Source organism: Salvelinus alpinus, chromosome 13 (assembly GCF_045679555.1).
Source record: "Salvelinus alpinus chromosome 13, SLU_Salpinus.1, whole genome shotgun sequence".
In the NCBI taxonomy this organism is placed as follows: Eukaryota; Metazoa; Chordata; class Actinopteri; order Salmoniformes; family Salmonidae; genus Salvelinus; species Salvelinus alpinus.
Window position 1 is genome coordinate 37,416,582 of NC_092098.1, and position 21,989 is coordinate 37,438,570.

Genomic DNA, 21,989 nt, shown 5'->3' on the forward strand with positions numbered 1-21,989 from the left:
GAATGGGACAAAATTCACCCAACTTATTCTGGGAAGCTTGTGGAAGGCTACCGGAAACGTTTGAACCAAGTTAAACAATTTAAAGGCAACGCTACCAAATACTAATTGAGTGTATGTAATCTTCTGACTCACTGGAAATGTGATGAAAGAAATAAAAGCTGAAATAAATCATTCTCTCTGCTATTATTCTGACATTTCACATACTTAAAATAAAATGGTGATCCTAACTGACCTAAAACAGGGATTCTTACTAGGATTAAATGTCAGGAATTGTGAAAAACTGAGTTGAAATGTATTTGGCTAAGGTGTATGTAAACTACCGACTTCAACTGTACAATACCAGTCAAACGTTTGGACACACCTACTCATTCCAAGGTTTTTCTTTATTTTTACTATTTTCTACATTGTAGAATAATAACAAAGACATCAAACTATGAAATAACACATATGGAATCATGTAGAACCCCAAAAAGTGTTTTTTAATATTTGAGATTCTTCAAAGTAGCCACCCTTTGCCTTGATGACAGCTTTGCACACTCTTGGCATTCTCTCAACCACTCTCTCAACCACATTCATGAGGTAGTCACCTGGAATTAATTTCAATTAACAGGTGTGCCTTGTTAAAAGTTAATTTGTGGAATTTCTTTCCTTCTTAATGCGTTTGAGCCAATCAGTTGTGTTGTGACAAGGTAGTGGTGGTAAACAGAAGATAGCCCTATTTGGTAAAAGACCAAGTCCATATTATGGCAAGAACATCTCAAATATGCAAAGAGAAATGACAGTCCACCATTACTTTAAGACATGAAGGTCAGTCAATATGCCATTTGGTTTGCGCCTAGTGGGACTATCATTTGTTTTTCAACAGGACAATGACCCAACACACCTCCAGGCTGTGTAAGGGCTATTTGACCAAGAAAGAGAGTGTTGGAGTATTGCATCAGATGACCTGGCCTCCACAATCACCCGACCTCAAACCAATTGAGATGTTTGGGATGAGTTGGACCACAGAGTGAAGGAAAAGTAGCCAACAAGTGCTCAGCATATGTGGGAACTCCTTCAAGACTGTTGGAAAAGCATTCCAGGTGAAGCTGGTTGAGAGAATGCCAAGAGTTTGCAAAGCTGTCATCAAGGCAAAGGGTGGCTACTTTGAAGAATCGTTTAACACTTTTTTGGTTACTACATGATTCCATGTGTGTTATTTCATAGTTTTGATGTCTTCACTATTATTCTACAATGTAGACTATTATTCTACAATGTAGAAAATAGCAAAAATAAAGAAAAACACTTGAATGAGTAGGTGTGTCCAAACTTTTGATTGGAACTGTGCATATTGATCTGTCTCTGTCCATCCCACCTCTCTCTCTCTGCCATTCCCCCCTTCTGCCTAAAGCCTAAGAGGGCCATTTTACAAAGTTACACACGCACATGCGCAAACACACACACTCTCTTTTCACTTCCAATATTCACTCCCAATATCTGCTGGGTGGATTGGCTAGGCTGTAAAATAAATAGCCTATTGATCCATCTGTCTCCCTACAGGGTAAGAAATAATGGTGTCATGGCTAACGCTGGCTAATGCTAGTTAACCAAATCAATTACCTTATACTGAAGAGCTGCCACAACACGTCATAGTAGGCCTACCTCTTTGACCAAATCAGTCATCGCCATCCGTCAGAGTCCTAACACCAGGCTAGTCGATACAACTGACCGATCGGGGAGCTCATTTAGTCAACATGGGTTTGGCTTGGGAGGACAACAGATACAGCGCATTCGAAAAATATTCAGACACCTTCATTTTTCCCACATTTTGTTACGTTACTGTCACGAATACTACCGAAGGTGGCTCCCCTTCCCGTTCGGGTGGCGCTCGGCGGTCGTCGTCGCCGGTCTACTAGCTGCCACCGATCCCTTTTTCCTTGTCGTTTATGTCTGTCTAATTGTTTTCACCTGTTCCTTGTTGGGGTTTTGGGAGGTGTACTATTTAGTTTCGTTTCGCCCGCTAGTGTTTGTGCGGGCTTATTGGTTGTCATGTTACGTCGGAGGTGGATTATTGATTTTGGGTTTTCGCTGTCCAGTTTATTTAACAGTGGTCTTTGGGTTGTGTTTGCGCCTGTGTTTTGGCGTCACCCCTTTTTGTACCTGTTCCTGTTGACTGTGGACATTAAAGCGTTTGTTCCCGTGAAACCTCTGCTCTCTGCGCCTGACTCTACACCCATCATTCTCCTGACGTTACAGTTACAGGCTTATCCTAAAATATATTAAGTGGTTTTTCCCCCTCATCAATCTATACCCCATAATGACAAAGCAAAAGCAGGTTTTTAGAAATAAAAAACTGAAATATCAAATTTACATAAGTATTCAGACACTTTACTCAGTACTTTGTTGAAGTACCTTTGGCAGTGATTACAGCCTCAAGTCTTCTTGGGTATGACGTTACAAGCTTGGCACCTGTATTTGGGAAGTTTCTCCAATTCTTCTTCGCAAATTCTCTCAAGCTCTGTCAGTTTGGATGGGGAGCGTCGCTGAACAGCTTTTTTCGGGTCTCTCCAGAGATGTTTGATCGGGTTCAAGTCCGGGCTCTGGCTGGGCCAGTCAAGGACATTCAGAGACTTGTTCCGAAGCCACTCCTGCATTGTCTTGGCTGTGTGCTTAGGGTCGTTGTCCTGTTGGAAGCTGAACCTACGCCACCAGTCTGAGGTTCTGAGGGATCTGGAGCAGGTTTTCATCAAGGATCTCTCTGTACTTTGCTCCGGTCATCTTTCCCTCAATCCTGACTCGTTTCCCAGTCCCTGCTGCTAAAAAACATCCCCACAGCATGATGCTGCCACCACCATGCTTCACTGTAGGGATGGTGCCAGGTTTCCTCCAGATGTGACGCTTGGCATTCAGGCCAAAGAGTTCAATCTTGGATTCATCAGACCAGAGAATCTTGTTTCTCATGGTCTGAGAGTCCTTTAGGTGCCTTTTGGCAAACTCCAAGCGGGCTGTCATGTGCCTTTTACTGAGGAGTGGTTTCCATCTGGCCACTCTACCATAAAGGCCTGCTTGGTGGGAGACTGCAGAGATGGTTGTCCTTCTGGAAGGTTCTCCCATCTCCACAGAGGAACTATGGAGCTCTGTCAGAGTGACCATCATGTTCTTGGTCACCTCCCTGACAAAGGCCCTTTCCCAGATTGCTCAGTTTGGCCGGGCGGTCAGCTCCATGAAGAGTCTTGGTGGTTCCAAACTTCTTCCGTTTAAGAATGATGGAGGGCACTGTGTTCTTGGGGACCTTTAATGTGGCGGAATTGGCAGATTCAGACGAGACTAAAATTACGGATGCGGTGATTGGTGCTCGTGCACATAATTACATTACCTGAACTCCCCCAGTAAAAATCCCATCCGAATAGGGCTAAGAGCTTAAGTTGTTATTAACACGTAAAAGCGTAAATGTCTTATAACAAAGCTTAAGCCCTATTTGGACAGGATACGTTTTACAAGGGGAGCTCAGGTAATGTAATTATGTGCACGAGCACAAATCACTACATCCGTCATTTTTGTCCCATCCAAATCTTTCATGTCAGTAATTTTTTATCTCCAAATATGTCAGTTGATTAAATGTCTTCAAAGGCTACAGTTCATGGTTCTTATTGATAAGCATTATTATTTTTGACATTCTCTGAACTATAGACCATATGGCCAATACTAAGTTTAAATATCTTCACACCTTGAACATTATATTTTGAATGACAAAACAATTATAACGGGGCAGTTTGGTAAAACAAATTTTGTCCGAATCTTCCACTGGAAAAACGGACATGTTGGGGTAATAATTACATAACCGATGTATAGTACTAGTCCTGTGCCAATAGGGCTTTAGAACTGTATTATGGTACACACATCCAGAAGTGTAGGTGTAGGATATTAAAAAAAAGATGTCATGAAAGAATGCTAGATACCCGCACATTCATTCTTTTAACACAACCGAGTAGACCAGGAAAGTCTACTATGATACTCTACCTAAACCTCAGTCAGAGACGGAGTTATAAGCTTGGTAGTGTACTCCAACTCTGCTGACAGTGTTCTAGAGAGGTGTTGATGTGGCCTAATGATGCCTCTGGTGAGATGAGCTTTCCCCTGTTTACCCCTTCATCAACAGGTAATCTGGCCTAATGGGTACACGCGTGCGTGGGTACAGTCATGGCACACACACAGCCCTCCATCCCCACACTTACTTTGGACCACAGGGACTCTCTGGAGGCCAGGCTGGAGCACGCCGCCACAAACCAGCAGTTTCCCAGCTGGCCCTGGTGCAGGTCGTGCGCACTGATCCCATCCACAAACAGGTGAGGGTCCTCACAGAGCTCCTACACAGAGACAGAAGAGAATGAGAGAGAGGGAATGAAGGAGGGAGGGAGAAATAGAAAGGTTACATGAGGCCTAGGGACCAAAAAATATATGGATAGAAAGAGAGAAAGAAAGAGAGAGAAAGAAAGAGAGAGGACAGATGGGTGGAGTGAGTTGCCAGGTGAGGCATGGCCAGGGACTCTTTAATTACTCCTCCTAATCAATGGGAATTTAGATGAGGCTCTGCAACACGCTCCACTTCTATCCTTCACACACAACATGCCTTTACCGACACAGACAGGAGAGAGAGAGAGTACCATGGATTGAGCGAATGAAGTTGAGAGAGAGACAGACATACAGACAGACAAGGAGGGAAAGAGAGAAAGAGTGAGGGAGGAGACAGAGCACCCAGCCCCTGACAAGTGTCAGGTCTGGCAGGTGTTGTGGTGATTTATGGGTGAAGCAGGAGGAGGATCTACAGGGTCACGGCTTCATCTGGGCCGTGCTAACCTGAGCCCCACTGGAACAACCTCTTCACACAGACAGCACTACAACTACCCCACATAGAGCTACAACTACCCCAGCCCTACAACACAGACAGACAGCACTACAACTACCCCACATAGAGCTACAACTACCCCACATAGAGCTACAACTACCCCAGCCCTACAACACAGACAGACAGCACTACAACTACCCCACATAGAGCTACAACTACCCCAGCCCTACAACACAGACAGACAGCACTACAACTACCCCACATAGAGCTACAACTACCCCAGCCCTACAACACAGACAGACAGCACTACAACTACCCCACATAGAGCTACAACTACCCCAGCCCTACAACACAGGCAGACAGCACTACAACTACCCCACATAGAGCTACAACTACCCCAGCCCTACAACACAGACAGACAGCACTACAACTACCCCACATAGAGCTACAACTACCCCAGCCCTACAACACAGACAGACAGCACTACAACTACCCCACATAGAGCTACAACTACCCCAGCCCTACAACACAGACAGACAGCACTACAACTACCCCACATAGAGCTACAACTACCCCAGCCCTACAACAGACAAACAGCACTACAACTACCCCACATAGAGCTACAACTACCCCACATAGAGCTACAACTACCCCAGCCCTACAACACAGACAGACAGCACTACAACTACCCCACATAGAGCTACAACTACCCCACATAGAGCTACAACTACCCCAGCCCTACAACACAGACAGACAGCACTACAACTACCCCACATAGAGCTACAACTACCCCAACCCTACAACACAGACAGCACTTAAACTAACCCACATAGAGCTACAAAAGACAGACCGACAGACAGAATTAAAACTAACCCAAGGTGCCAGACTGGTTCTGCTTTAGCTGTGATAACAAAAGTTGCATGGTTGAAGAACATACCCTTAAGCCATACTGGTAACTATTAACTAGCAAATAGCTTGCTTAATTTGGGTCCTGGAGACCCAGCAAATGCAGGAGTGACTGAAGCAGAGAAGACCTGAGTATGGAGATGCAGGCTAGTAAAATTCCGTAGAGGATCCCAATAGTGATCTGCAGTCAATAGTGATAGATGGAAGACTGCAGGAATGACGTGGTGCGATATCCCCTATATAGTTCACTACTTTTGAACAGGGTCGTTAGAGCTCTGGTCTGACGTAGTGCACTATATAGGGGGCACGGTACCATTTGGAGTGTGTTATTATCTTCCTCTCCCTTTGGGTGGGACGTGTGGTTTCACACCCTCCAGGTGTGAGACAAGTGTTATTTTCAGCCAGTGTGTGTGTTGCTCCCCACCAACAGTGTGCGAACAGATCTTTGGTGCCATCCTGCTGACGTCCTTCTCCCTCTCTCTCTCACATGGGAGTTTATCAAAACTTGACTCGTTTTCAAATTCTTTGTGGATCTGTGTAATCTGAAGGAAATATGTGTCTCTAATATGGTCATACATTTGGCAGGAGGTTAGGAAGTACAGCTCAGTTTCCATCTCATTTTGTAGGCAGTGTGCACATAGCCTGTCTTCTCTTGAGAACTAGGTCTGCCTATGGTGGCCTCTCTCAATATCAAGGCTATGCTCACTGAGTCTGTACATAGTCAAAGCTTTCCTTAAGTTTGGGTCAGTCACAGTGGTCAGGTATTCTGCCACTGTGTAGTCTCTATTTAGGGCCAAATAGAATTCTAGTTTGCTCTGTTTTTTTGTTAATTTGTTGCAATGTGTCATATAATTATCTTTTTGTTTTGTCATGATTTGGTTGGGTCTAATTGTGTTGCTGTCCTGTCCTGTGGGGTCTGTTTTGTGTTTGTGGACCAGCTTGATTAGGGGACTCTTCTCCAGGTTCATCTCTCTGTAGGTGATGGCTTTGTTATGGAAAGGTTGGGAATCGCTTCCTTTTAGGTGGTTGTAGAATTTAAACGGCTCCATTCTGGATTTTGATAATAAGCGGGTATCGGCCTAATTCTGCTCTGCATGCATTATTTGGTGTTTTACGTTGTACACAGAGGATATTTTAGCAGAATTCTGCATGCAGAGTCTCAATTTGGTGTTTGTCCCATTTTGTGAATTCTTGTTTGGGGAGTGGACCCCAGACCTCACAACCATTAAAAGCAATGGGTTCTATAATTGATTCAAGTATTTTTTATCCAGATCCAAATTTGGACTCATCAGACCAAAGGACACATTTCCACCGGTCTAATGTAATTTGGACTCATCAGACCAAAGGACACATTTCCACCGGTCTAATGTAATTTGGACTCATCAGACCAAAGGACACATTTCCACCGGTCAAATGTCCACTGCTCGTGTTTATTGACCCAAGCAAGTATCTTCTTATTGGTGTCCTTTAGTAGTGGTTTCTTTGCCACAATTCGACCATGAAGGCCTGATTTACACAGTCTCCTCTGAACAGCTGATGTTGAGATGTGTCTGTTACTTGAACTCCGTGAAGCATTTATTTGAGTTGCAATCTGAGGTGCAGTTAACTCTAATGAATTTATACTCTGCAGCAGAGGTAACAGTGGGATCTTGAAATGTTCCGTATTGACTGACCTTCATGCCTTAAAGTAATGATGGACTGTCATTTCTCTTTGCTTATTTGAGCTGTTCTTGCCATAATATGGACTTGGTATCTTACCAAATAGGGCTATAGTCTGTATACCACCCTTACTTTGTCACAACAGAACTGATTGGCTCAAACTCATTAAAAAGGAAAGAAATTCCACAAAGTAACTTTTAACACGGCACACCTGTTAATTGAAATGCATTCCAGGTGACTTCGTCATGAAGATAGTTGAGATAATGCCAAGAGTGTGCAAAGCTGTCATCAAGGCAAAGGGTGGCTACTTTGAAGAATATCTAATATAAAATATATTTTTATTTGTTTAACACTTTTTTGGTTACTACATGATTCCAAATGTGTTATTTCATCATTATGATGTCTTCACTATTATTCTACAATGTAGAAAATAGTAAAAATATAGAAAAACCCTGGAATGAGTAGGTGTGTCCAAACGTTTGACTGGTACTGTATGTATAGTTTGTTGTGTGCTGTAGGGTAAACAGTGTCTAGATGGAATTTGTATTTGTGGTCCTGGCAACTGGACTTTTTTTGGAACGCCATATTTTTTTTGTCTTCCTGAGGTTTACTGTCAGGGCCCAGGTCTAACAGAATCTGTGCTGTAGGCCCTCCTTGGTTGGGGACAGAAGCACCAGATCATCAGCCAACAGTAGACATTTGACAGATTCTAGTAGGGTGAGGCCGGGTACTGCAGACTGTTTTAGTGCCCTCGCTAATTTGATTATATATATATATATATATACACACACATGTTGAAGAGGGTGGGGCTCAAGCTGCATCCTTGTCTCACTCCACGGCACTGAGGAAATAAATGTGTTTTTTTGCAAATTTTAACCACACACTAGTTGTTTGTGTACATGGATATTATAATGTCATATATTTTTCCCCCAACACTGCTTTCCATAAATTTGTGTAGCAGACCCTCGTGCCAAATTGAGTCAAAAGCTTTTTGAAATCAACAAAGCATGAGAAGACTTTGCCTTTGTCAATTAGGGTGTGCAGGGTGAATACGTGGTCTGTCGTACGGTTTTGGTATAAAACAAATTTGGCATTTGCTCAGTACATTGTTTTCATTAAGGAAATGTACACGTCTGCTGTTAATGATAATGCAGAGGATTTTCCCAAGATTGCTGTTGACGCATATTCCACGATAGTTATTGGGGTGAATATGTCTCTATCTTTGTGGATTGGGATGTTCAGTCCTTGGTCCAAATATTGGGGAAGATGCCATAGCTGTGGATGATGTTAAAGAGTTTAAGCATAGCCAATTGGAATGTGTATATTTTATCATTTAATTTAGGATACCATCAACACCACAGGACTTTTTGGGTCGGACGGTTTGTATTTTGTCCTGTAGTTCATTCAATGTAATTGGAGAATCCAGTGGGTTCTGATAGTGTTTAATAGTTGATTCTAAGATTTGTATTTGATCATGTATATATGTTTATGCTATTTGTTCTTTGTTATAGAGCCAAAAAGATTGGAAAAGTGGTTTATCCATACATCTCCATTTTGGATAGGTAACTCTTCGTGTTTGTTTAGAGTGTTCCAATTTTCAGAAGTGGTTAGATTCTATGGATTCTTCAATTACATTGAGCTGAATTCTGACGTGCTGTTCCTTCCTTTTCCGTAGTGTATTTCTGCATTGTTTTAGTGATTCACCATAGTGAAGGCGTAGGTTCAGATTTTCTGGATCACTATGTTTTTGGTTGGATAGGTTTCTCAATTTCTTTCTTCGGTTTTTGCATTCTTCATCAAATCATTTGTCATTGTTGTTAATTTTCTTAGGTTGTCTGCTATAAAAAAAAATATTTGATATGATAGATGAGGTCAAATATACCGTTTAGGTTTTCTACTGCCTAGTTTTACAGTGAAACTATTACAGTGAAACGTTTTGTCCAGGAAGTTGTCGAAAAGGGACTCTGTGTTGAGGTCAGTGATAAAGTAATCTACAGTACTACTGCCAAGGGATGACCTGTAAGTGTACCTACCTTAAGAGTCCCCTCGAAGCCTACCATTGACTGCAGGAGTTGTGACCCGTTTCTGTTGGTTGTTTTGTCATAGTTGTGTCTAGGGGGGCATATTTGGGAGGGGATGCTGTCATTTTCAGTTAGGTTCCCCCATGTGCTAAACGTGTCAGGTTCTTGTCCAGTTCTGGCATTTAGGTCGCCACAGACTTGGACATGTCCCTGGGCCTGGAAATTGTTTCTCTCCCCCTCTAGGATGGAGAAGCTGTCATCGTTAAAGTATAGGAATTCTATTGCAAGGATATAGGTAGCATACATGAGGACCTTTTTCTCTGTTGAGATAATTTCCTTATACATTTCCAGACAGATGTAAAATGTTCCTGTTTTGACTAAATTAATAGAGTGGGTTAGATCTGCTCTATACCAAATGAGCATACTCCCTGAGTCTCTTCACACCTGGTAGTTTGGTGGATGGGACTGCCAGCTCTCTGTAACCTAGAGGGAAACCAGTGGGTCCGTCTCCTCTATACCATGTTTCTTGTAGAATGACAATGTCTGGGTTCCTGCTCTTTAGGCCAAAGGCAGATTACCTCAGACCATGTATATAATATCCCCCGCACCCCCGCCCTCTCACTCCCCCCGCCCAATAGATCTGTCTACAGCCCATTGGTAGATTGCACTGGAGCGCCAGGGAGGTGACTGTCTCACTGCCCCAACCGGAGGAAAAGACTACAATTTCCACACCATAGACCTTATTCACATAAACAGTCGTGTCTGACAATGACAGAAATGTCTATGACAATGTGCTAGCAATGTATCCTAAACATAGTAATATTGTAATAATATTAAATAAAAATAATAACAATAATAATAATATTTTACTGACAATTCTGCTGTAATATGAAAGTCTATTGGTTTTCTTATCCACACACCTCATTGCCTGCCGGCCAACATGCTTGTAGTATGCTTGCGAATCGTCATTTTAATACAACTATCTTTTACACTGGTGATGGCCTGAGGCCGAAATGTTGTGTTTTGTTTTCATCTTCTATTTATGCACTGTCTTTCATTATGCAATATTCTTTGGGCACTATGATGTTTCAATAAACATCTTTATTTTGCATTCAAGCCTCAGTTTTGGATCTATTTATTTTTTAGACAGTGTGCGGGACCTCTATTTCGTCCAATCCAACTGTACTGAAATGGGTTTAGATAAGAGGTCGTAAATACAGTCCAATGTTTACGTGAGGCAATTTTTACTCTGAAGTGTCGGCGTGTGTGAGAGAGAGAGATGGGAGAGATGGACTGAGAAGATAGCGAGAGAGCGAGAACTGGCCGCTTTGATGAGCCCCATCTCCGCCGCGTACTGTAAATTAAACCAGCCTAGGGAGACATGTTAACCAAACACACAAACACAACACACCCACACTTACCTAAGAGAGGTGGATGGAGATGCTCAGTCGTTACTCAGCTGGAGCTAATAGGGAGCCTCTTCATTTGACATACTTAACACACTTAATTCAAAAAATGTGTGCGCAGTGGATACATTTTTCTTATTTTACCTTTATTTAACTAGACAAGTCAGTTAAGAACAAATTCTTATTTTCAATGACGGCCTAGGAACAGTGGGTTAACTGCCTTGTTCAGAGGCAGAAGGACAGATTTTTACCTTTTATGATCTTGCAACCTTTCGGTTACTAGTCCAACGCTCTAACCACTAGGCTACCTGCCGACCCGCATGCATGTGTTTGGGTGTGTGAGAGAAAGAATGTGTGTGCAATATATGCATGTACAGTACCAGTGAAATGTTTGGACACACCTATTCATTACAGGGTTTTTCTATATTTAAATGTTTTGTCTACATTGTAGAATAATAGTGAAGACATCAAAACTATGAAATAACACATATGGAATCATGCAGTATACAAAAACGTGTTAAATCAAAATATATGTTATTTTTGAGATTATTCAAAGTAGCCACCCTTTGCCCCAAATAAATGCTTCACAGAGTTCAAGTAACAGACACATCTCAACATCAACTGTTCAGAGGAGACTGTGTGAATCAAGCCTTCATGGTCGAATTGCTGGCAGGTGAAGCTGGTTGAGAGAATGCCAAGAGTGTGCAAAGTTGTCATCAAGGCAAAGGATGGCTATTTGAAGAATCTCAAATATATTTTGATTTGTTTTTGGTTAATACATGATTCCATATTGTACTGGTATCCCAATGTGTGCATGTGTGTGTATGTCTGTGTCCAAAGAGGACACACACCACGCCCAAGGTCAGTCATTTTGTGATGCAGACGAAAGCAGGTTGCTGCAAAAGCCAAACTTTTCGTCAGCAGAGAGGAGAAGCCCACCACTGCACTGCCACTGCAGAGTACCCTGGAGACTCTTCACTATCCCATTCGCCTCAGCACTGCTCCTATTACTCAAAGGCCACTATGGAAGTGTCAATGTGCAATTAGTGTGTGCGTGTGTGTTTGTATGTACAGGCTTGCTTGCATGGATGCGAGTGCACGTGCAATCAGATTACATGAGCAGAATGAATATTTCAAATCATATTTCTCAGTCTACATACATATTGATCTGTCTCCGTCCATCCAACCTCTCTCTCTCTGCCATTTTCCCCCTCTGCCTAAAGTCTAACACACAGCACAGGGTAATTTTACAAAGTCACACACACACACACACACACACACACACACACACACACACACACACACACACACACACACACACACACACACACACACACACACACACACACACACACACACACACACACACACACACACACACACACACACACACACACACAGTTGAAGGGGGAATCAGAGAGGTGATTTATGGGAGATGCAGTTCCATGTCCACCAAGTACACAGTCATCATCCATCCACAATACAGTGAAGCCATTCAAAAAGAAAGGAAAATAAATCAGTGAGGACAAGCAAACAACAACAACAAAATCCTCCAGGTGTTCATGGGTTGCATGTTGCCTCACAATATTATTATGAAAGTTCTATTGACTCCTGAGTCATTGTTTTACTCAATGCATTGTCAATTGGCGTTGATGAAGATTTAGTCGAAAGTGCGTTATAGTGGCTTGGAAATACGATGTCATTTCTAAAGGAGACACATAATGAGTAGGAAAACCTTTTGTCATCATTGTGATGTCGTCAGATTAACTTTAGATGCAGTATAACCACAGATAGAACAAGGAGCCATATGTTTCACCAGATGTATGAATCTGAACCTTCCGGTTTGAAGTTCCACTCCCCACCAAATATGGTGAGGAGGAAGCACCAGTGGCCGGCAGTGGAAGAACATGGAGCCAGATTGAATTGGGCCGACATGCACATTTTCTCAGCGATTAAACATTTCATCTGAATACAGTTTGCTTGTATGTGTGCATGTGTGTGTATGTCTGTCCAAAGAGGACACACACCACGCCCAAAGGTCAGTCATTTGCTGATGCCGACGAAAGCAGGTTGCTGCAAAAGCCAACTTTTCGTCAGCAGAGAGGAGAAGCCCACCACTGCACTGCCACTGCAGAGTCCCCTGGAGACTCTTCACTATCCCATTCGCCTCAGCACCGCTCCTATTACTCAAAGGACACTATGGAAGTGTCAATGTGCAATTAGTGTGTGTGTTTAATCCGTTTTAGAATAAGGCTGTAAGAACAAAATGTGGAAAAAGTCAAGGGGTCTGAATACTTTCCAAATGGGCACTGACATTTTATTGCTTGTCAGTCATGTCATAAATAACCACAACCAATCTGGAGGCCAGGGAGTGGATGTAGTAGGGAGAGAAGGCTGAGAGGGATGGCAGGAGAAAGAAAGACAGGGTGAGAGGTACAGCGCTAATGAGGGAGGGGGCGAGAGAGAGAAAGCGAGAGAGAGAGAGAGATAGAGAGAGCGAGAAAAAAAGATGGGGAGAATTTTATAGCAGCCTCTTATTTATGCCTGCATGCTCTGTCTTGACTTGCAGCCGTAAACATACCCAAGTGGTATTTAAACAAGCGAAGCACTAAACACGGTATGTAATCTAATATCTAACTCACTAGAACCCACCTCTTCTGTCTGTTACACATTAAAACATCAATACCTCAAGTGAAATTATGACTGAAATTGCCTGAAATAGGCCTTCCTCAATACTGATAGGTATTTCAATATTGAGGAAGGCCTATTTCAGACCATTCAAATCAAATCAAATGTTATTGGTCGCATACACATACAGTATTTAGCAGATGTTTTTGCGGGTGTAGTGAAACGCTTGTGTTCCTAGCTCCAACAGTGCAGTAATATCTAACAATACACACAAATCTAAAAGTAAAAGAACAGAATTAAGAAATATAGAAATATTAGGACGAGCAATGTCAGAGTCTGGAGCATAAATATACACTGCTCAAAAAAATAAAGGGAACACTTAAACAACACAATGTAACTCCAAGTCAATCACACTTCTGTGAAATCAAACTGTCCACTTAGGAAGCAACACTGATTGACAATAAATTTCACATGCTGTTGTGCAAATGGAATAGACAAAAGGTGGAAATTATAGGCAATTAGCAAGACACCCCCAAAAAAGGAGTGATTCTGCAGGTGGTGACCACAGACAACTTCTCAGTTCCTATGCTTCCTGGCTGATGTTTTGGTCACTTTTGAATGCTGGCGGTGCTCTCACTCTAGTGGTAGCATGAGACGGAGTCTACAACCCACACAAGTGGCTCAGGTAGTGCAGTTCATCCAGGATGGCACATCAATGCGAGCTGTGGCAAAAAGGTTTGCTGTGTCTGTCAGCGTAGTGTCCAGAGCATGGAGGCGCTACCAGGAGACAGGCCAGTACATCAGGAGACGTGGAGGAGGCCGTAGGAGGGCAACAACCCAGCAGCAGGACCGCTACCTCCGCCTTTGTGCAAGGAGGTACACTGCCAGAGCCCTGCAAAATGACCTCCAGCAGGCTACAAATGTGCATGTGTCTGCTCAAACGGTCAGAAACAGACTCCATGAGGGTGGTATGAGGGCCCGACGTCCACAGGTGGGGGTTGTGCTTACAGCCCAGCACCGTGCAGGACGTTTGGCATTTGCCAGAGAACACCAAGATTGGCAAATTCGCCACTGGCGCCCTGTGCTCTTCACAGATGAAAGCAGGTTCACACTGAGCACATGAGCACGTGACAGACGTGACAGAGTCTGGAGACGCCGTGGAGAACGTTCTGCTGCCTGCAACATCCTCCAGCATGACCGGTTTGGCGGTGGGTTAGTCTGGTGTGGGGTGGCATTTCTTTGTGGGGCCGCACAGGCCTCCATATGCTCGCCAGAGGTAGCCTGACTGCCATTAGGTACCGAGATGAGATCCTCAGACCCTTTGTGAGACCATATGCTGACACATGCACATTTGTGGCCTGCTGGAGGTCATTTTGCAGGGCTCTGGCAGTGCACCTCCTTGCACAAAGGCGGAGGTAGTGGTCCTGCTGCTGGGTTGTTGCCCTCCTACGGCCTCCTCCACGTCTCCTGATGTACTGGCCTGTCTCCTGGTAGCGCCTCCATGCTCTGGACACTACGCTGACAGACACAGCAAACCTTTTTGCCACAGCTCGCATTGATGTGCCATCCTGGATGAACTGCACTACCTGAGCCACTTGTGTGGGTTGTAGACTCCGTCTCATGCTACCACTAGAGTGAGAGCACCGTCAGCATTCAAAAGTGACCAAAACATCAGCCAGGAAGCATAGGAACTGAGAAGTTGTTTGTGGTCACCACCTGCAGAATCACTCCTTTTTTGGGGGTGTCTTGCTAATTGCCTATAATTTTCACCTTTTGTCTATTCCATTTGCACAACAGCATGTGACATTTATTGTCAATCAGTGTTGCTTCCTAAGTGGACAGTTTGATTTCATAGAAGTGTGATTGACTTGGAGTTACATTGTGTTGTTTAAGTGTTCCCTTTATTTTTTTGAGCAGTGTATTTATACCACAGCATTGTTGAATACTAGTTTCTGATTGGTTAGAAGGGTATTCTAGAATGGATATTAAAACCAGATAACTGAACAGATGGAAAATATATGGGGACACCTCAATAAGCACCTACACATGCAGACTGTACTTGCTATAATAAGCATATAATAAGTATCTGAAGAATACGTACGATAGAATAGTATATGTACAGCAATAGTTGAATAGGATGAGCCTTGACAAGAATACAGTATATATACACATATGAAATGGGTAAAACAGCATGTAAACATTATAAAGTGACCAGTGTTCCATGTCTGTGTACATAGGGCAGCAGCCTCTAAGGTGCAGGGTTGAGTAACCGGATGGTAGCCGGCTAGTGACAGGGTACTGGGTGGAGGCTGGCTATTGATGGCTATTTAACAGTCTGATGGCCTTGAGAGCTGTTTTTCAGTCTCTCGGTCCCAGCTTTGATGCACCTGTATTGACATCGTCTTCTGGATGATACCGGGGTGAACAGGCCGTGGCTTGACTGGCTGAGGTCCTTGATGATCTTCTTGGCCTTTCTGTGACACCAGGTGCTGTAGATGTCCTGAAGGGCAGGCAGGGTGCTCTGGTGATGCGTTGGGCTGACCGCAACAACCTCTGAAGAGCCCTGCGGTTGCGGACGGTGCAGTTGTCGTACTAGGCGGCGATACAGCCCGACACGATGCTCTCAATGGTGCATTTCTTCAGCCTCCTGAGGTTGAAGAGGTGCTGTTGCACCTTCTTCACCAAACTGTCTGTGTGGTTGGACCATTTCAGATTGTCAGTGAAGTGTACGCCAAGGAATTTGAAGCTTTTCACCTTCTCCACTGCAGCCCCGTCGATGTGGATGGGGGCGTGCTCCCTCTGCTGTCTCCCGAAGTCCACGATCAGCTCCTTAATTTTGTTGATGTTGAGGGAGAGGATATTTTCCTGGCACCACTCTGTCAGTGCCCTCACCTAGGCTGTCTCGTCATTGTTGGTAATCTGGCCTACCACTGTTGTGTCGTCTGCAAACTTGATGATTGAGCTAGAGGCGTGCGTGGTCACACAGTCATGGGTAAACAGGGAGTACACGAGGGGCCCCTGTCTTGAGGATCAGTGTAGTGGAGGTGTTGTTGCCTACCTTCTCCACCTGGGGGTGGCCCGTAAGGTAGTCCAGGACCCAGTTGTACAGGGCGGGGTTCAGATCCTGGGCCCCGATCTTAATGATGCGCTTGGAGGGTACTATGGTGTAAAGGCTGAGCTGTAGCATCTTGCCTGAAATACCTCAATACTGAAATACTGCAACTGAAATACCTCCATACCAAAATACCTCCATACTGAAATACTTCAACTGGAATACCTCAATACTGAAATACCTCAACTGAAATTGATCTGGGAGAACGAGAAACACAAAAAAGCATCAAAACCATCAAAGGAAAACAATGTACAAAAGGCTGTGAAGTAAAATCAGTTAATCATATCAGTAATGTTAGTTCATCACATCAGAGCTGTAGCTCTGCCCACGAGTGAAGTGGAGCAGAGCATGCTGGGCGAACGCCAGCTCAGAGAAGAAGATCAACTTGAGAGAAGTAAATTGAGAGAAAGTTCAAGCCATCCATGTGTTTTCTCACCAGTTAGCGATCATTGTGTTAGCGAAGGCCAGGGTGCATCCTTGTTGACAAGTATGTAAATATATTATACAGTATCTTTCAGGTGTTTATATCTGAAGATGCACTCTACGACGATAACGTCATAGTAGTAGTTTCTACTGCGAGCTAGCTATTGTGAGCTGGCTAGCTCTATTTTGGTTGTCATATCATTTCGGACATTTAACACTGTATTTGTATAGGATAATGTCCCCCAGTGCGTTGTTTATATGCCCTGTAATTGTCTATAGTAACAGTCAGAAGTTGACACACCTACTCATTCAAGGGTTTTTCTGAATTTTTTCTATTTCTTTTACATTGTAGAATCATAGTGAAGATATCAAAACTATTAAATAAAACATAAGGAATCATGTAGTAACCAAAAAAAGAGTTTACCAACAGTCTTGAAGGAGTTCCCACATATGCTGAGCACTTGCCCTTACTCTCTTTCTTGGTCAAATAGCCCTTCACAGCCTGGAGGTGTGTTGGATCATCGTCCTGTTGAAAAACAAATGATATTCCCACTAAGCACAAACCAGATGGGATGGCGTATTGCTGCAGCATGCTGTGGTAGCCATTCTGGTTAAGTTTGCCTTGAATTCTAAATAAATCACTGACAGTGTCACCAGCAAAGCCCCCACACCATCATACCTTCTCCTCCATGCTTCACGGTGGGGACCACACATGCGGAGATCATCAGTTCACCTACTCTGCGTCTCACAAAGACATGGCGGTTGGAACCAAAACTCTCAAATTTGGACTCATCAGACCAAAGGACAGATTTCCACCGGTCGTGTTTCTTGGCCCAAGCAAGTCTCTTCTTCTTATCGGTGTCTTTTTGTAGTAGTTTCTTTGCAGCAATTAGACCATGAAGGCCTGATTCACAAAGTCTCCTCTGAACAGTTGATGTTGAGAATTGTCTGTTACTTGAACTCTGTGAAGCTTTTATTTGGGCTGCAATTTCTGAGGCTGGCAACTCTAATGAATTTATCCTCTGCAGCAGAGGTAACTCTGGGTCTTCCTTTCCTGTGGCGGTCCTCATAAGAGCCAGTTTCATCATAGCGCTTAATGGTTTCTGCGACCGCACTTGAAGAAACGTCTTGAAAGTTCTTGAAATATTCTGTATTGACTGACCTTCATGTCTTAGAGCTGTTCTTTCGTAATATGGACTTGGTCTTTTACCAAATTGAGATATCTTCTGTTAACCCCCCATACCTTGTGTGACAACACAACTGATTGGCTCAAATGCATAAAATTTAGATATCTTCTGTTAACCCCCCATACCTTGTGTGACAACACAACTGATTGGCTCAAATGCATTAAGGAAAGAAATTCCACAAATTAACTTTTAACACCTGTTAATTGAAATGCATTCCAGGTGACTACCTCATGAAGCTGGTTGAGATGATGCCAAGAGTGTGCAATGTTGTCATCAAGGCAAAGGGTGGCTTCTTTGAAGAATCTCAAATTTGATTTGTTTAACACTTTTTTGGTTACTACATGATTCCATGTGTGTTATTTCATAGTTTTGATGTCTTCACTATTATTCTACAATGTAGAACATAGTAAAAATAACGAAATAAGTAGGTGTGTCCAAAGTTTTGACTGGTAATGTAGGTTTATTGTACATCATCATATGGGTATACATCTGTTTAGAGGTATTCAAGTTCATTGTGCAGTTGTAGCCATGTACTGAAGTTGATGGTGCTATGCTTTGTAGTACATGTGTGGCAGCACCCCTTTGATCTCAAATTAGTACAGTCAGAATTACTTTAATTGCGCTGTATGGTCCTGTATAGCATTAAGTCATCATAGGCATGTTATAGCCATGCATATTGTTTATAAGAGATGTGAATTGGAGATTGCATTCTGTCATTCACTATTGTATCTTTATTTATCTCTTTACTTGCAGACCACACACACACACACTTTGGTTGAGGCAGGTTTCCAGACCACTAGGTGCCTTAGCCCATCCATACACGGTGCGGTGCTGTTCCGTGCCTGTGCTTCTTCTGCGTTATTAAACCACCTCAACTGGAATCCTACCTGAAATAATGTTGACATATTTTGCATTACTCATCTCATATGTATATACTGTATTCTATTCTACTGTATTTTAGTCTATGCCACTCCGACATTGCTCGTCCAAATATTTATATATTCTTAATTCCATTCCTTTACTTTAGATTTGTGTGTATTGTTGTGAAATTGTTAGATATTACTTGTTAGATATTACTGCGCTGTTGTAGCTAGAAACACAAGCATTTCGCTGCACCCGCAATAAGATCTGCTAAACATGTGTGTGACAATACAATTTGATTTGATACATGTCTGTCTTCTGTGCCCTTACCAGCACACGGCAGCGAACACATAAAGTAAAACCTAACCTAAATAATGTACTGTCCACCAAGTCCTCACTTACAAACAACCACCATAAAAAGTGAGAGAAAGAAATTGGAATATCCTGTGTCATAGAGAGATGGAGGTGGAAATAGCTCTCCTCCTTCCACCTTTCAATTCTCCATGCCTCTCTGCTGAGTCACTAAGCGACCCCACGTCAACCACCAAAACGCTGTAAAATGACAGGCTGACATCGCCACATAGACCCAAACAGGCCATCTGTGTGACCCAGTTATCACGGTAATAAACGCTGCCTGCCGCACCACACTTCTCATGTCTAGCTGCTCTGGGACTGGAATGAGCGGCACTCTGGGGGAAAGAGAGGAGAGGGGTTTGGGAAGGAGGAGAGAGGGAGGGATAATTGACTTGGACACTTCCTAACACTTTGTCTGGCCCTAGGCACCAGCTTAGCTTTTTTTTTTAGCTTGTGTTGGTTTGGTCCCCCCGTGGGAACATCTGACTCCACATCTCCACATCTCCACACACACACACACACACACACACACACACACACACACACACACACACACACACACACACACACACACACACACACACACACACACACACACACTACAGTCAGTGTTCTTGGCAAACCAGATGTCTTTGCTATTCTGAGTGAGTGATGCTGTTCAGCAAATTATATGGTAAAAAATGCAGCTCCCATTAAGGACTACAGAGGAGCCCAATATGGGACTAGGGGTCCTTATAAAATAACATGATTTGCACACAATATATTGGTGCCGGGGGCTGGTCTAGTGGTAGTGTTGCTGTCCCCTGATTACACATTTCCCCGGGAGGCAGGGGTTCGATCCACGACTGCGCCATTTTCAGTGTTGTGTCCCTCTCCTCTATGTCCCCATCTCAGTCTACTTCTACCCTGTATCAATCAATACAAATCCAAATACTCTCCTTCACAAAAAATACAATATACGTTTGGATATTTTGGCTACTATCTTCTCCTTCTTCATAGTCTGTGGTTTTACACAGGAAGTGAGGGTGTGTGTGTTTAGCTCCAGTCTACCAAGCATATATAAACATTAAATAAATAGCACAACATTTGCTGACCATGCCAGCCCAACGTAGCCCACCTCAGTAGTGTGAAAAGGATATGTAAGTGTAAACGTGAGAAGAAAAGATAATCTAGGGACAAGTGTAGAAAATGTGCGTGAGCTATACACACTATAGTGCAACGTATTGCAAAGGTGTTTATATGTCTCTGTCCAAATAAACCATGAATATATTTTCTAAAGAAAAATGGTGTGCTTGCTTCAGCAGTCTTTAAAAAATGGTTTATGGTAGTGGAAGAAGTAGTAGTAGAAGTAGCTCACTCACCCGGGGTCTCTTCCAGTGCACACGTCCAATCCTGTTGCCCTGGTAAAAGAGGGTGTCATCCACTGCGGGGAAGCGCAGGTCCTCGAACAGCAGGCCGCTGGCAAGGCACTGCCTCTTCAGGGTGGAGTACTGCTGCCCCTCGAAGGCCTTCACAGACGAGAACATCCTACAGCCCGTAGGGACCACACGCAGGAGACAGGGGGCTCTGTTAGTGACCTGGAACTGGTCTCCTACCAACAGGTCTCTTATATCCTTGAAGATTAGCATGTGTCAATGTTATTACATTTTACCTTTTGGGTAGGCTACACTATGGACAAATACACACACGCATGTATCAAAAGTTGTGATACAAGAGTCCGTAATAGCAGAAAATAAACGTAGATAGACAGAGCTGTTGAGGAAACAAGCTATTCAACTTGTAGTCACAGAGCAATGAGCTGTTGATGACCTCGCCATACGATGTGACAGGAGATCAAGGACTCAACAAATCACCATGGAGACGAAGCAGGATGTTCTCTTCGAGGTTAATTGACACTTCAGATTTGCTACTGGCCAGTGATGAAACAAAATGGCTACCAAATTGCCTACACAGTACATACAGTTCCAACAGGCTTGTATAGAATGAGCTGACTAATCAAAAGGCTTATCTGTTAGCTACACAGCTGGTTTCTTTATATTTTTTTATTGTGCTTAATCCTACAAAGACAATCTAAAGGCCATTGGGAAATAAACCAATGGGAAGGATTTTCTGCATAGCAACTCGATTAAATAAGGCACACTGCTCTTTTGCCTTGGGAGCAGGATATGTAATGAGATCTTATAGAGGGCCAGAATGGGAAGAGGAGGAGTGTGTGTATGTGTGTGTGGAGAGGTGAGGTGAGGGTAGTTAGGCTACTTCTCTTTAAAATCACGTAACATTGTCTGTCTGATGTCGACTCAATCTCAAATGTCCCAGGAATACACTGGCAGAACTGAACTGCAGACAGATCGTTCACTACAGGAGCATGGAAAAGATGGATGGCAGAAGCCTTTTAGAGGCAAACTGTCAACCAAACACACCGCACACTTCAATACCAGCCAAAAATCATCCAGAAACACCAACAGCAATATAAAATGAGACACGATAAGAAGAATGATAGTTGAATACAGAAGCACATAGACCATCCACTATATTTTTCCTCATCCTTATGGTTTTTAGCTTTGAACCTCGCTCCAGGGTGAAGTATAACCTAGGTACAGATCTAGG

General features: G+C 43.3%; 1 protein-coding gene across 2 annotated transcripts in view; it reads right to left on the minus strand.

The window, feature by feature from the left end:
- Positions 1-21,989, minus strand: part of LOC139537652 (calpain-5-like) — a 67,444-nt gene that overhangs the window by 27,588 nt on the left and 17,867 nt on the right. For both annotated transcript variants that reach the window (XM_071339217.1, XM_071339218.1), the window contains 2 exons: positions 20,744-20,909; positions 4,215-4,346 (listed from right to left, as the gene is read on the minus strand). In XM_071339217.1, the coding sequence (XP_071195318.1) occupies positions 4,215-4,346; positions 20,744-20,909 (298 nt within the window). Of the gene's footprint in view, positions 1-4,214; positions 4,347-20,743; positions 20,910-21,989 lie in introns of those variants that run through there.